At 45.2% G+C, this 13,780-nt stretch overlaps 1 protein-coding gene across 2 annotated transcripts in view; it reads right to left on the minus strand.

Moving 5' to 3' along the window:
- Positions 1-13,780, minus strand: part of ACOT13 (acyl-CoA thioesterase 13) — a 55,771-nt gene that overhangs the window by 21,922 nt on the left and 20,069 nt on the right. For both annotated transcript variants that reach the window (XM_086965129.1, XM_086965130.1), the window contains exon 2: positions 4,958-5,142. In XM_086965129.1, the coding sequence (XP_086821255.1) occupies positions 4,958-5,142 (185 nt within the window). The remainder of the gene's footprint in view (positions 1-4,957; positions 5,143-13,780) is intronic.

Below are 13,780 nucleotides of genomic sequence, written 5' to 3' on the forward strand. Positions count from 1 at the left end.
CACTGCACCCTCACACACCCTGCACCCTCATACACCCTGCACCCTCATACACCCTGCACCCTCACACTCTGCACCCTCACACACTCTGCAATGGAACATACAAACTAAATACTACTCAGTGCCACATAATTACATGCCCCATAATTACACTGCACTCAATGCAACATACACTCCAAATACCACTCAGTGCCACATAGTTATATGCAACATTATTACACTGCACACAATGCAACATACACTCCAAATACCACTCAGTGCCACATAATTACATGCCACATAATTACACTGCACTCAATGGAACATACACTCCAAATACCACTCAATGCCACATAATTACACGCCACATTATTACACTGTACTCAATGCAGCATACACTCCAAATTCCACTCAGTGCCACATAACTACACACCACATAATTATACAGTACTCAATGCAACATACGCTCCAAATACCACTCAGTACCACATAATTATATGCTACATAATTACACTGCACTCAATGCAACATACACTCCAAACAATACCACTCAGTGCCACATAATTACACGCCACACAATTACACTCTACTGAATACAACATACACTCCACACAACACCACTCAGTGCCACATAATCATATGCAACATAATTGCACTGCACTCAATGCAACATACACTCCAAATACCACTCAGTGCCACATAATTATACGCCACATAATTACACTGCACTCAATGCAACATACACTCCAAATACCACTCTATCTATCGCCCTCCCTCTACTATTGCCCTCACTCTATCTATCTATCGGACTCATTCTTTCTATCTATCGCATCACCACAGCATCACTCAGCACCACCACAGCATCACTCAGGGGCACCACAACATCACTATGCACTACCACAGCATCACTGAACGCCACAGCATCACTCGCCGCCATCACAACATCACTCAGCACCACCACAGCATCAATCTGTGCAACCATTCAACAACAACTGGTTCAAATATGTTCTCTCAATGTTTCAAGCTTTATTACAAATGTCACAAAAAGATGTTAATATTTCACTTCTGTTCTTGAATTTTTGTCACAATAAAATACAATGAACATAATCTTCACAAAAGTTATCTACAAAAGCTATTACCATTATAAAATTACAATAACTTTTATTTAAGTATTAATTATTTAAAAAATTAAAACCCATTATTATTTGTAATATCAATACATCTAAGTTACGTAAATACAACACATATTGCATTACAAATTCTATAGGTGTCACATTTGCGAAAGCTAAAAATTTTGGTATTGTAAATGACAAAGCTATTAATTTCGCTATTTTCAAAACCAACACATAAATAAAAAAAATTCATTTACAATACCAATAGCTCAAACTTTCCTAATGCGAGACCTATTGCATTGCAAATGCTTGTTTCATACTATATGGGGATGTATAGCTATTCAAGCACTCTGGATAAAAGGGCATGCAGCATTACTGTACATTTTTGGCCGACAGTTAAGCCTCGGACCACAGCTTGACAACCTTGGGGAGTGAGATAGGACGACCTGGCCAGATATAAGATGTTTTGGGCCCGAGGTTTATTGCTACCTAGGAGGCCCCAAATTTTGATGATTGGTAGCAGGGAATCGACTTGCTCATGGGAATAGAGAAAAACATATGTGAAGGTAGGGTTTGTCTGTAAAGTGGAAAACGGTGTAAGAGCCAATGAGAAATACTTTGTCCTCATCAGTCTTTGCAGGACACTTACTTATGAGGAATCACAGGTAAGAAACAGCTTGGGTGAGTCCACTCTTATGGCTGTTCTATCAATGGTCCAATGCAGGGAGAGTTGAATGTCTGCTCAGTGCCATATCCTGCTAAATATTCTGGTGGCACACTGGCCAGATTTAACTACACAGATATAGTGCAATGTATAGGGCCTCAGACTTCAGACAGACTAATGCTACATGACCAGATGAAATGCTGCTCCGCATTGTTGCAGCCATCTCTTCACTTTACACAGTCACATGATAGAGTCCTCCAAGAGTGGCAACAGAGTTGCAGGGGTGGTCCCACCTCTCCAGTCACATCAGAGTAGCGGACAGTTGGCAGATGTGTTCTCTGGGCTGTTGAGGAAGTCCTCGGTGTCAAGTCAATGGGAATGAATGATGGAAGTAGTAGTACAGATCTGTGTAAAAGCTCACCATGGCACACTGTATGGCAACATTGCCTACCTGTATATTATAGTGAACATCCAGCAGTACTACCACGTAGCCCCTTGCCCAGGGTTTGCGCAATGGCCCAGCCAAGGTTTTGCCCCCACCCTGTCCCCTTCCCTGTACCACAAAGCACAGGCCTCCTTTCCAAGAAGGTGAGTCTTCCGAAGTGCTGCTTGCAAGATTCAAAATAATGGAGTTCTAAAGCGCGAATCTCAGCCTCCAGTCTGGACAGGCCCACCCCTAGTGTCTTAAACACCCCAGCCTGTTTGGCAATGCAAACCCAACAAATGACCACCTTGAAGGCCTCCCACAGGGTGGATGGGGAGTCAGCCAACTGCGAGTTATGTTCAAAATATTCTATGATGGCCTCCCAAACTTCACTTCAGAATGCTTGGTCCTGCAATGCACAGGGGGGCAGTCCCCAAGAAAATGCACGCTGGGCTGTGCCAGGTGGGTGGAGCTCCAAAAGAACTGGGGCGTGGTTAGACGACATTTGCAGGAGATGCTGAACATCAGTGGTCCAGGAGACGTCTCTCGTGGCCAACCAGAAGTTGAATCTGGGCCAAGTATTGTGTATGGATGTCATGCATGTTCCCTCAAAGCTGTGAATGTGGCGAGGGCACCAGATAGCTGTAAAGCTATTGCCAGTAATAATAATGCGCAGTGGTGCAGTAGCTTCTGTGTGCAGGTTGCGTGTCTCACTAGATCTATCTGCACTTGTGTCAAGTACCACGATAAAGCCCCCCCACCCGCCAACAGCACAGCCCCAGGCCCATCATCCCCAGTAGGTGCCAAACCTCAGCAAAAAAGAGGGGAATCATCCATATTGGGGCCATACACTGACACTAGTCTCAATGGGTGTCCCAGTAAAATCACTGCCAGAATGACATAGCGCCCCTTTGTATTGCCAAGTGCGCAATGCGTACACTAGTGCAGCTACCTGAGCCTAATTCAAGTAGCAGACTACATGCTTCTCAACAATCCATTTTGCCCTTAATCACGTCTATGTCGAGTCTGTCAAAATTAACTCCTGCAGCAAGCCGATATCGATTTTATTTCATTGTAAATATGAAAAGACCTGTGCGCCTTCAGTCTGTCATTCATGCCCCTGATGTTTCAAGTTAAGCATTTTACTGATGCCATTGAGAGACATGGGGAACGCAGGGGGAGTCCACAGCCTGTCAGCTGTGTGCAGTATAAAGGGGAAGGACCAGGGAGCAGAGTGGATAAACAGGAAAGAAAACAAACAAGCATTGGCAGAGCATATAAGTCTCACCCTTGGGACCTCATAAGTGTTTGGTTATCCAGCACAATATCCTTGGTGCAACAACATCAACTGTTGCATGGCTAAACACTTATAAGGTCCCAAAGGCGAGACCTTTTGGCTATGCCAGTGCATGTTTAGGACTTGTGCCCTGAGTAAAACATGTGACTTTCAAAGTCACAAAAGCACCAGAAATGTAAATGGCACAATAAGGGTATGTGACAAGGTCACGGATAAAGTGAAGGTGCAGCGATTACCCCACCACCAGCTCACGTGACAAAAACAATGGACCTGGAGGCCGGTTTGTAACCCTTATCGCCTGCGTGGTATTATCTTTCTTTCACTTGGCTGGAGGTCTGTGCTTCAGGAAATACGTTACAAAATAGTTCTGCATTTGTTTCTCGGTTTGTCATTGAGGCTGATTTAGAATTTCCCAAGCTGGGCGGTGTCTCAACCGCACACGTACAGAAACACAGACACACACTGCTCTCCTCTCTCTGCAGCAGCGCCCGTGCTGCACCCCCACTCTCTGCCTTAGCAAGACTGAAACCAGGAGACAGCCAAGGGGCCAGAAGCATCCCGAGAAACGACGACCAGAAGAGGAAGTCCCCGGGACGCAGAAATTCTTTAAACAAAGTAGATGTGAGCTCCAAGCGCGTGCAGTGGTTTATATTTTAATTGTCAGTATTATAGCTAAGAGGAGGAACATGTGTCTCTTTTAAGGAATGCCTTAAAAAACTTTTGATGCAGAAGACAAGGTAGAGTTCCGCTTCTTTGAGTTTTTGGGTGATAAGTGGACAAGTGTGAACACAGACTTGTTTGCCGGATCTGTGTTTAATTCTAGGAATGAATGATGACTCAAGCATTAGCAGGGTGACAGATCTGTGGACCATACATGGGTGGATTCTACGAGATACTGTTATGCATGCGTTTCTAGACATAACGCTTTACTAGGGGAAATTACCAGCTAAAATAAAAAACAAGACAAGCCTGGATTTGAAAGTGGTGTGGGCTCGCCCGCCGTGGCAAAAATGAAAGTACATATGTTGACAATTAAGGCGAGATGCGGCGGGGGAGGAGCGGAGGAGCGTTCAGAAAGCGCGTGTACACGCACGCATGAAAGCAAGCTTGAGGCCAGCAAAAGCCTCTGGTAGCGATTTCTGAAGCCCTTTACTAAAAGTCGAGCAAGCAGCGCATGCGCTGCTCTAGGCTCGACCTAAAAAAGGCATTCAACAAAAACAGTGCCTCAACCCATAACCCACCACCCACTTTGGCTCCCCAAATAGGCCAAAGATAGATGATTTATACAACCAGTTGACTTATCATCTTCCTGTTTGCACTATAAAATAAAAAACTAGCTTAATCAGTCTGTTCAGTTCAGTAGCTGGACTACAATAACATGCATTTAGGACTATCCAACAGTAATGTCAGTACTAATAAAAAGCAAACTGTTGGTGGGCAGTTCGCAGGTACTTATCCAATATTAATGTTGCAAAAAAACTTACGTAATGTTCATATCCACACTGACCCCTGGAATTCCTCTTTCTGTGAATGCAAGTGCTGCTGTTGAAACAACATCTATTAGAGTGGCGGTCATACCACCATGCAGTGTGCCCAATTTGTTCGTATGTTCCTCTTCAACTCTCATTTCACAAACAACCTTTCCAGGACTTGCAGAAACAAGGTCTACCTAATTTGGAGACAAGTAATACATTTATGCAGCGGCTGCTCAAGAAACAACGGTGAACACATTACAAAATATTTCAATCAGCTCAATTAGATTAATCAAATGTGGAAGTTATTCCACCACTTTACCTCCATTAAGAAAATCAGCAAATGGTTCATTCCCAATGAATCAACTAAGACTTTATAGTTAAGGGGCACTTTGTCTTACTGGATATTTTGTCAGATACATAACATTGCTTTAGCACAAAACTATTGAAAGCAGAAAGTACATTTAAATTATTGCAAATTATACCTTTTGCTATGTTTGTACTAATCCTTCATTTAAGATTTTTTTGCAAAGACACATATGCAAAGGAGAGTGTATATTTTCAATTTGGCCTTACTCCTATCACTATCTACGGTGAATGGCGCCATTCATTATCAAATGCCCCAAATGCAATCAGAATAAGGCTAATCCAACTCAAATGCTGGTCTTATGCCCTACTTTTTGCAATTATTGGCGCCAGAAATAAACCCCATTTGGAAGACCAAATTATCTCCGTCACCAGATCTCCTTATCTTTTGATGTTTCGTGAGAAATAGTGTGTAATACGATCCAGTGTTTTGAGTATAATTACTTCCATACAGCCACGTATTAAACATACGGTTAGAGCAGAATCCTTAAAAGTTATATTGGTGGGAATTTTCACTACTAAAAATGGCTTTGGAGTTAAAAGTGGAAGAGACAAGTTCAATAAACAACCATTGGCAAAACCAACAGTTCTTGGAAGTGAATCCTAGAGGCTTTTCTAACGTTTAAAAAAAATGCATCAGTGGAGGCCATCTTCAAAATGTGTAGAATCATTAAACTCCATTCAGAGATGGACACCATCGATGCGTGTGTAATACGGTGGCCATCTTTGAATGTATAAGTCATATCTGAACAAACCCATTCAAAAGTGGGCTGCCGTTAAGATGCACACATTCATGGCAGCAACCTCAATGAGTTTCTTAAAAAAATTACAGACCTCTTTCTTTGTGACCACAGCACATGCATGTGCATTTGTGAGCAGCTATCATGAAATCAGTGCATACACATTTTAAGATGGACAGCCACCAACGTCGCCAGAGGCTAAAAAAAAACAAGATAAAGGAAGACTGCTTGAGAGACAGAGGATGAATGTAATCAGCAGGAAGGGAAGGGGAGAATAACGGGTGCCAGGGGTATGTTTTAAAAAAACATGAATGCTATGAAAAGGGGGAGGGAAGTAACAGACAAACTAGGGGAAGGTGGATGGGAAGCAAACAGAGATGAGTAAGGATGGAGGAAAGTCAAGGTGGAAGCAGCGCACAGGGAGAGAGCAAAATAAATGCACTACCATGGAGTACATAGACAAAAAGAAGTTCCCTGCATTTAAGCAACGTCAGCAGTGGAAGGATACAAGTAAGTTAAATAATCAAAACACGGGGAGACCGAAATGCTCTTTGGCATGCAAACACAAAAATAATGGGAGGAAACCAATCAAATCAATGAGAGACAACTGAGATAGTTAAGAAAGAGATCCAACCATGAGCAAGGGGCGGACCCAAAGCACACTCTGTGCATATTGGAAACAAAATAGGTACAGCCAACAGACAGCTAAAGTTGTCTGTGGTAAATATCTAGTTCAGTTTTACAGCTTTATTCGACATTTGTCATAAAAGCATTCACCTAGCCCTAATACAATAAATACTACACATAAAATACTTGCTAAAATAGATATTAAACATGAATTGTCGAATAAATACATGATAAAAATACACTGGATTATCACACTTCTTAAAAAGTAAATTGTTCTAAAAATTAAAATACAATAATTCATATGGCAAAGTGCAGAATTAATAATGTACATAATTTCATTGAGATGTAATTGCCATTAGTGATCGGGTACGAATAGTCCATGCCCAGGCCAGAAATTTTGCTACCCCAACCACGAGCATAGTGGAACAATCTGTTTCAAGTATCCTAAGAGCTACAGATTGGCTGCGGGTTCCCATATTTAAGCACACTGGTTTTAACCATTTACGTCTGGGGGTCGAGTACAGAGGGCAACAGAACAAAAAATGGGAGATGTGCTCAGTTTGTTCATTACAGTGGTGACAGTGTTCGTCCCAAGCTGAGGACCAATGCTTCTTGAAAGCATTCACCGGGAGTGTACCTATGCGAAATTGGAAATAAAGTTTTCTATCATAAGGTTTTTCAATGATATCCCAAAAAGATTCGCATGAAGGGTACATTTTTATATCCAAGAAGCGAGATGTTAGACTTGAACTTGTGCCATCACTGAACATTGTAAAATACACCATCTCCCAATATAATTCTTTCAGCTTTGCTTTCGTAGGGAAGCAGGTCACATCTTTGGTGTCCCATAGGTAATCCAATTTCAGTTTTATAAGGAGTCCCCAGAGCTCCTTTAGCCATGGGATACTATGGAAACGGTCGAACTTAATGACGTCCATCAAGGCCGCCGCATAGTGGCTCAATTCTGGGGTCACCATGATCCGTCTCCAATATAGAAGGGGCCGTAGCCTCGCTGTGTCCTCTATACCTTTTCTTCCGAGATCCAATTTTAATGGGATTATAGGTGTGCTTTGGGGAACCATCACAAGACCTCGTAGGAATCTATTTTCTGCTCGGCCCAGTTCTCTCAAATTAGAAACCCCTCATAATTCAGAGCCATATAAACAAGCCCCCAGGACTTTCATAGAGTAAATTTCCAACGCACAGTTTACCGGCTTTGTTAGCGAGGTTCGATGTTTTAGGGTAATTGCACCTGCTAACTGCCTAAACTTTAGTAAAGTTGTATTTATATGTGATTTCCAGCTCATGTTTTCCTGTAGGATGATGCCTAGGTAAGAGAAAGAGTCCACCCTTTCTAGGGGTGTACCTTTATATTTTATTACACCTTTAAAGGTGGACTGCTGATTAAGGCACATGAATTTTGTTTTGGTGGTATTCAGTTCAAGGCCCCTACCATCACAAAACTCACCAAAGGCATCAACCACTTTTTGGAGACCACTGGGGGTGCGGGAAAGTAAGAGCGTGTCGTCCGCGAACATAAGGACGGGGACACGAGAGCCTGCAATTACTGGGGCGTCAATAGCAATCTTCTCTAGGTGTTCAACAATGCCATTTATATAGATTGAGAAGAGAGTCGGCGCTAGGACACACCCTTGTCTCACCCCACGTTCTACCGGAAAGGGATCAGTTACTTCTCCTTGCTTGCCCCATCTTATTCTTGCAAAATTGTTTTCGTGGAGACGGACAAGGAGTGTAAGCAATTCCTGGCTTAAGCCTACGTCCGCCAGGGTCTGCCAGAGTTTTTCTCTGGGGACCAAGTCGAAAGCGGCTTTTAGGTCCACAAAGACTGCATACAATGTCCCCTTCTTTAACGTAACGTTTCTCCAGTAGATGGTTAAGAAGTGGAGGACTTGATCAACGCTACTGGTTAAAGGGCGAAACCCAGCTTGGTAAGATGACAAAATATTCTTTTCATCAATCCATTGCTGCAGTTTATTCTGGACTAAGCGGCCCATTAGTTTTTGTGCTGTATCGATCAGACTAATGGGTCGGTAGTTTTTAGCCAGAGTTCTATCACCTTTCTTGAATATGGGAATAATTTCGGCTCCCTTCCATGAGGCAGGTACTTTCCCTCCCATTGCCACCGCATTAGCCAGCATTGTAAAATAACTGCACCAGGAGTTCTGATCCGATAAAAATATATCAGCCGGAATTCCGTCCATACCTGGAGCTTTGCCCCCTGCTACACAATCCAATACAATACTCACATCGTTTTCAACAAATATTGGAGATTTGTAATAGACATGTGGAGGAGGACAATCGTGGGTAAATGTTGGGTTACGGGCATACTGTGGTTGGAAAAATTCTACCCAATTGCTTTTCGGGACGTGGTTCATCGGCTGGAGGGCTACGCCACCCATTTCCCATTTTACTGTGGCCCAGAAACGCTTGGAATCCTTGGAGGCACATGCCTCCTTAAGTTCGCGCCAGCAATCCTCATCCCAACGCTTCTTTGCCAGTTTTTGGGTCTGTCTATACTGGTTTCTCGCCAGCCTAACTGTTGATGCATTTCCTATTCTCAGTTCCAGGCTAAGATTTTGCCGTGCTATCCTGCAACTTTTATCATACCACCCTTTACTCTCTTGGACCTTTTTCTTTTTGTTTGAGGCTACCGTTTTGACAAAGAAACTTTGAATTTTGGAGAATAGTTTCTCATGGGCCTCCATCATGTAACCAATAAAGTCCATTAACCCATAATGGGACTTGATCTTGGAGACTTCGTCCACCACTAATTCCTTGAGGATCTCTAATTTAGAAGCATCTTCTAGGAGCATACTCCACTTCAAGTGGCGAAGGTTATTTGAGCTCACAAGATCTTGCGTTACCATTTCATTTCCTCTTGGATGTTCGAACACTTCTTGGTAGGGATGGAGTGTCAGGCACAGAGGATTGTGGTCACTTTCCAATTTATCTTTCACTTCCATATCTACCAATTTGTTCCAAGCCCTTACATCCAGTAGTATGTAATCTATTCTGCTGGCTGCTCGGCCATTATCAAATGTATTTTTCCCCATTGCGTCAGAGGGTGTCCGTCCATTGACTGCTCTAAGTCCTCTTGAGAGACAAAAACTCTTTAGTTGAATTGCTACTGTGCTCCATTTTCTAATGACTGGAACGTCTAATTGAGGAATTCTCCACTTGGCATCCTCATCTTCGGCCAGGATCCTATCCTCTTCACCCAAAGGTTCAAAGGTGGTATTAAAGTCCCCGCCTATTATTACATGAGGTGGCACTGGTAGCATTTCAATGTGATGCTCAAGAGTCATTATAGTCTCTGCTAATTTACCCCCACCAACTCCCCTGGAATAAAGATTAGACAGGGCAAGTTGTTGGCCATTTTGCCAAGTAATATCAAGAGCTAGAATATCATTAGAAGGTATAGACCTTTGCTTAACTGTGCAGTTCAATGTTTGGCGTACCCAAATTAACAGGCCCCCAGAGGGTCGACCTACTCGATTTCTTACAGCTGGGACACAGAAGTTCAGGTACCCTTGCCGGAAAATTGGGGTGAGCGACCAAGTTTCCTGCAGCATAATAATATCATACTGGTCGATAAAATCGACCCAATCTGGGATGTTTAGCTTGTTTGTAATGCCGGCTATATTCCAAGAGACAAGAGATAAGGGCAGGATGTCCAATTGATGATATGTCTGGTCATTATCAGGAGTGTTTACTGCTTCTTCAAATTCTGTACTTGGTGTTAGACCTCCACTCAGTGTTGGTAATTTCTCAGTCACCTCTAATACTCTATTTTGTCCCTCTAAAACTACGCTTTGTTCCTCTGGGGCAGAAGTGTAGGATTCCCTGGGGACATGGGTCAGTATTTTTGGTAAGCGCTCATGTGGGGTAGGTGTCCTATCGCGCCCCTGGTGCAACTGGATTTTAGGAGGGGCAGGAGAAGAGCCCACGAGTCAGTCACACTCGTTTAAGTCAGATAGCGCAGAGTAGTGGTTTTCCAGATTTAACCCCCACTCGCATAATGGGCCATTCCTGACCCTTCTGTTTCCCACAACTGTCCACTTTGTTCTTAGTATACTAGGTTTAGCTACTAGGCCTCTTCTACTATAGAAGAAGTCCAGTGTCAGTGGTATTATTTCTGCTGTTCTATGTTGTGGTGGAAAGATGTCCCGTAGGACATCAGGTAATACATCAGGGCCCTCAAAATTCAAAACCACACAATCCCCTTGGAATTTCTTTGTCTTAGTGCCTATCCACTTGACCCTTCTTGCTGTAAGCAGATCATCAGATAGCTTTTCCTTGCCCCAGGGAGATATATGCATGTTGTTACTAAGCCACTGCAGAGCCTTATTTCGTAAAGAATCTGGAGACTCAGTCTGCCCTGTTTTCAGTGGTGGTGTGTTAGCAAGCACTAGAATCAGGGGGGAAGCTTCAACAATTAGTTCAACTGGGCCGGTTTCTGGATTGGAAATCTCAGAGGTAGTGTTATCTACTGTTTGCGCTGGATCTAAGATTGGAGCAATGTCAGGAATATCACCGGATCTAGAACTGGCTTGCTGAGTTTGGTCAAGTGGGACTTGTGGGCCTACGTTCGGGTTCCCCCCAAGCGTTTTCCCTGCAGCCTCTATATCTTCAAGTTTGCGTATTATTAAATTTGGTATTTCCCCCACCCCCTCATTGGTTTTCTCAAGAGGGTCTCTAATTTATTTACTTTGTTTGCTAGTTGGTCTATTTTTGATATAAGGGGTTTCATTAGTCCTGATAGTTTGGACTCCAGTATACCCAAGAGCTTATTTGAGAGCGTATCCTCCCAGGCTATACTTTCATTCTCTTCCTCCCTTATCCCTTCTTCCGCCCTTTTATTTGTTCTTCTAGGTGGAGTTGCAGGTTTATTCTTACAGGAACGAGGGCCACCTCTTCTAGGTGGAGCCTTAGTGGTCCCTCTTTTGACTCTAGGTGCGGGCACAGGGGTAGGAGGGGAAATGCTCTCTGAGTCTAGCTCTACAATTGTATCGGATTTATTTAACTCTTCTGCAATGAGTAAGTTGGCAATAAAATCAGGTTGTTGGTCAATAGATGCCGTGGACACATTTATTGTAGGGCAATCATTAGAGTCCTCGACAGGGTCGGTGGTGATTGTTTCGTCGCTGGCAGGGTGGAATACCCCTGATGGATTAATTTGGGCACAGGGTGGAGAGTCCATGAGTCCCAAAGAGGACCTCCGGTCATTATTGATTTTGGCCACTACCTGGACCAAATAATTGTCCATTGTGTTGGCCGGGGTGACAGGTGTTTTTTGCCTCGACATGACAATCAGACAACTCTGGGCAACGGAGCCCTGGTAATAGATATAGCAATAGTAGACCAATTACACAATGACCGCAGGAAATGTAGAAGTATGTCACCTTACCCCGAATGGAGTTGGATGTTGGGGCAAAGAGGGGTGGCCCAGTCCAGTCTCTCACAGTCTAGAACGGGCTAAAACGGGCCCGCCCTTGGCCCGGGCTTCGCCCGGCGTCCCGCGAGACGGGGGTGATGCGCTATTTCAGCGCCTCCAGGCGCGCAGGTGACGCGGCGTGCGCCGCTTGGGCTTCTGGGTACTGTAGTCCAGACCCACTCGACCACGCTCCACTCGGCCACCACTTTACTCCTGGATGTCAATGGAGTCGGGCAGCGGGAGGCGGGAGGGCAGGCTGCAGCACACGGAGATCCAGCAGGGTAGCGAGGCGTCAGGACAGCGAGGACGTTGCTTTGAAACAGGTTCCCCCCCTCGACCGGGGTGATGTGCTATTTCAGCGCCTCCAGGCGCGCAGGTGACGCGGCGTGTGCCGCTTGGGCTTCTGGGTACTGTAGTCCAGACCCACTCGACCACGCTCCACTCGGCCACCACTTTACTCCTGGATGTCAATGGAGTCGGGCAGCGGGAGGCGGGAGGGCAGGCTGCAGCACACGGAGATCCAGCAGGGTAGCGAGGCGTCAGGACAGCGAGGACGTTACTTTGAAACAGGTTCCCCCCCTCGACCGGGGTGATGCGCTATTTCAGCGCCTCCAGGCGCGCAGGTGACGCGGCGTGCGCCGCTTGGGCTTCTGGGTACTGTAGTCCAGACCCACTCGACCACGCTCCACTCGGCCACCACTTTACTCCTGGATGTCAATGGAGTCGGGCAGCGGGAGGCGGGAGGGCAGGCTGCAGCACACGGAGATCCAGCAGGGTAGCGAGGCATCAGGACAGCGAGGACGTTGCTTTGAAACAGGTTCCCCCCCTCGACCGGGGTGATGCGCTATTTCAGCGCCTCAAGGCGCGCAGGTGACGCGGCGTGCGCCGCTTGGGCTTCTGGGTACTGTAGTCCAGACCCACTCGACCACGCTCCACTCGGCCACCACTTTACTCCTGGATGTCAATGGAGTCGGGCAGCGGGAGGCGGGAGGGCAGGCTGCAGCACACGGAGATCCAGCAGGGTAGCGAGGCGTCAGGACAGCGAGGACGTTGCTTTGAAACAGGTTCCCCCCCTCGACCGGGGTGATGCGCTATTTCAGCGCCTCCAGGCGCGCAGGTGACGCGGCGTGCGCCGCTTGGGCTTCTGGGTACTGTAGTCCAGACCCACTCGACCACGCTCCACTCGGCCACCACTTTACTCCTGGATGTCAATGGAGTCGGGCAGCGGGAGGCGGGAGGGCAGGCTGCAGCACACGGAGATCCAGCAGGGTAGCGAGGCATCAGGACAGCGAGGACGTTGCTTTGAAACAGGTTCCAGCTAAAGTTGTCTGTGGTAAATATCTAAAAATTGAACCCATCAAGATTGTTCTTAAAGGTGTTACCTGAATAGCCCTCAACATACACTGCATTCATCTTTTTAATCATATGCATTACAGAATGAGCGTACTCATGCTAACTATGCTGTGCATCATTCACTGTTTTCGTCAAGCCCATTATCTTGAGCCAAAGCATTCGCAATGCTTGCTTTTTTATGCAAGCAGGCAGCTGTAAAGCAGGCAGAAAAAGTCAGGCAACATAAATAACTAAATTTTTCCAAAATGGTTATCAAGGACGAGCTTCTAAAACAGCAAAGGCAATGTTCTGTAA

Source organism: Lissotriton vulgaris, chromosome 4_1, assembly GCF_964263255.1.
Source record: "Lissotriton vulgaris chromosome 4_1, aLisVul1.2, whole genome shotgun sequence".
In the NCBI taxonomy this organism is placed as follows: Eukaryota; Metazoa; Chordata; class Amphibia; order Caudata; family Salamandridae; genus Lissotriton; species Lissotriton vulgaris.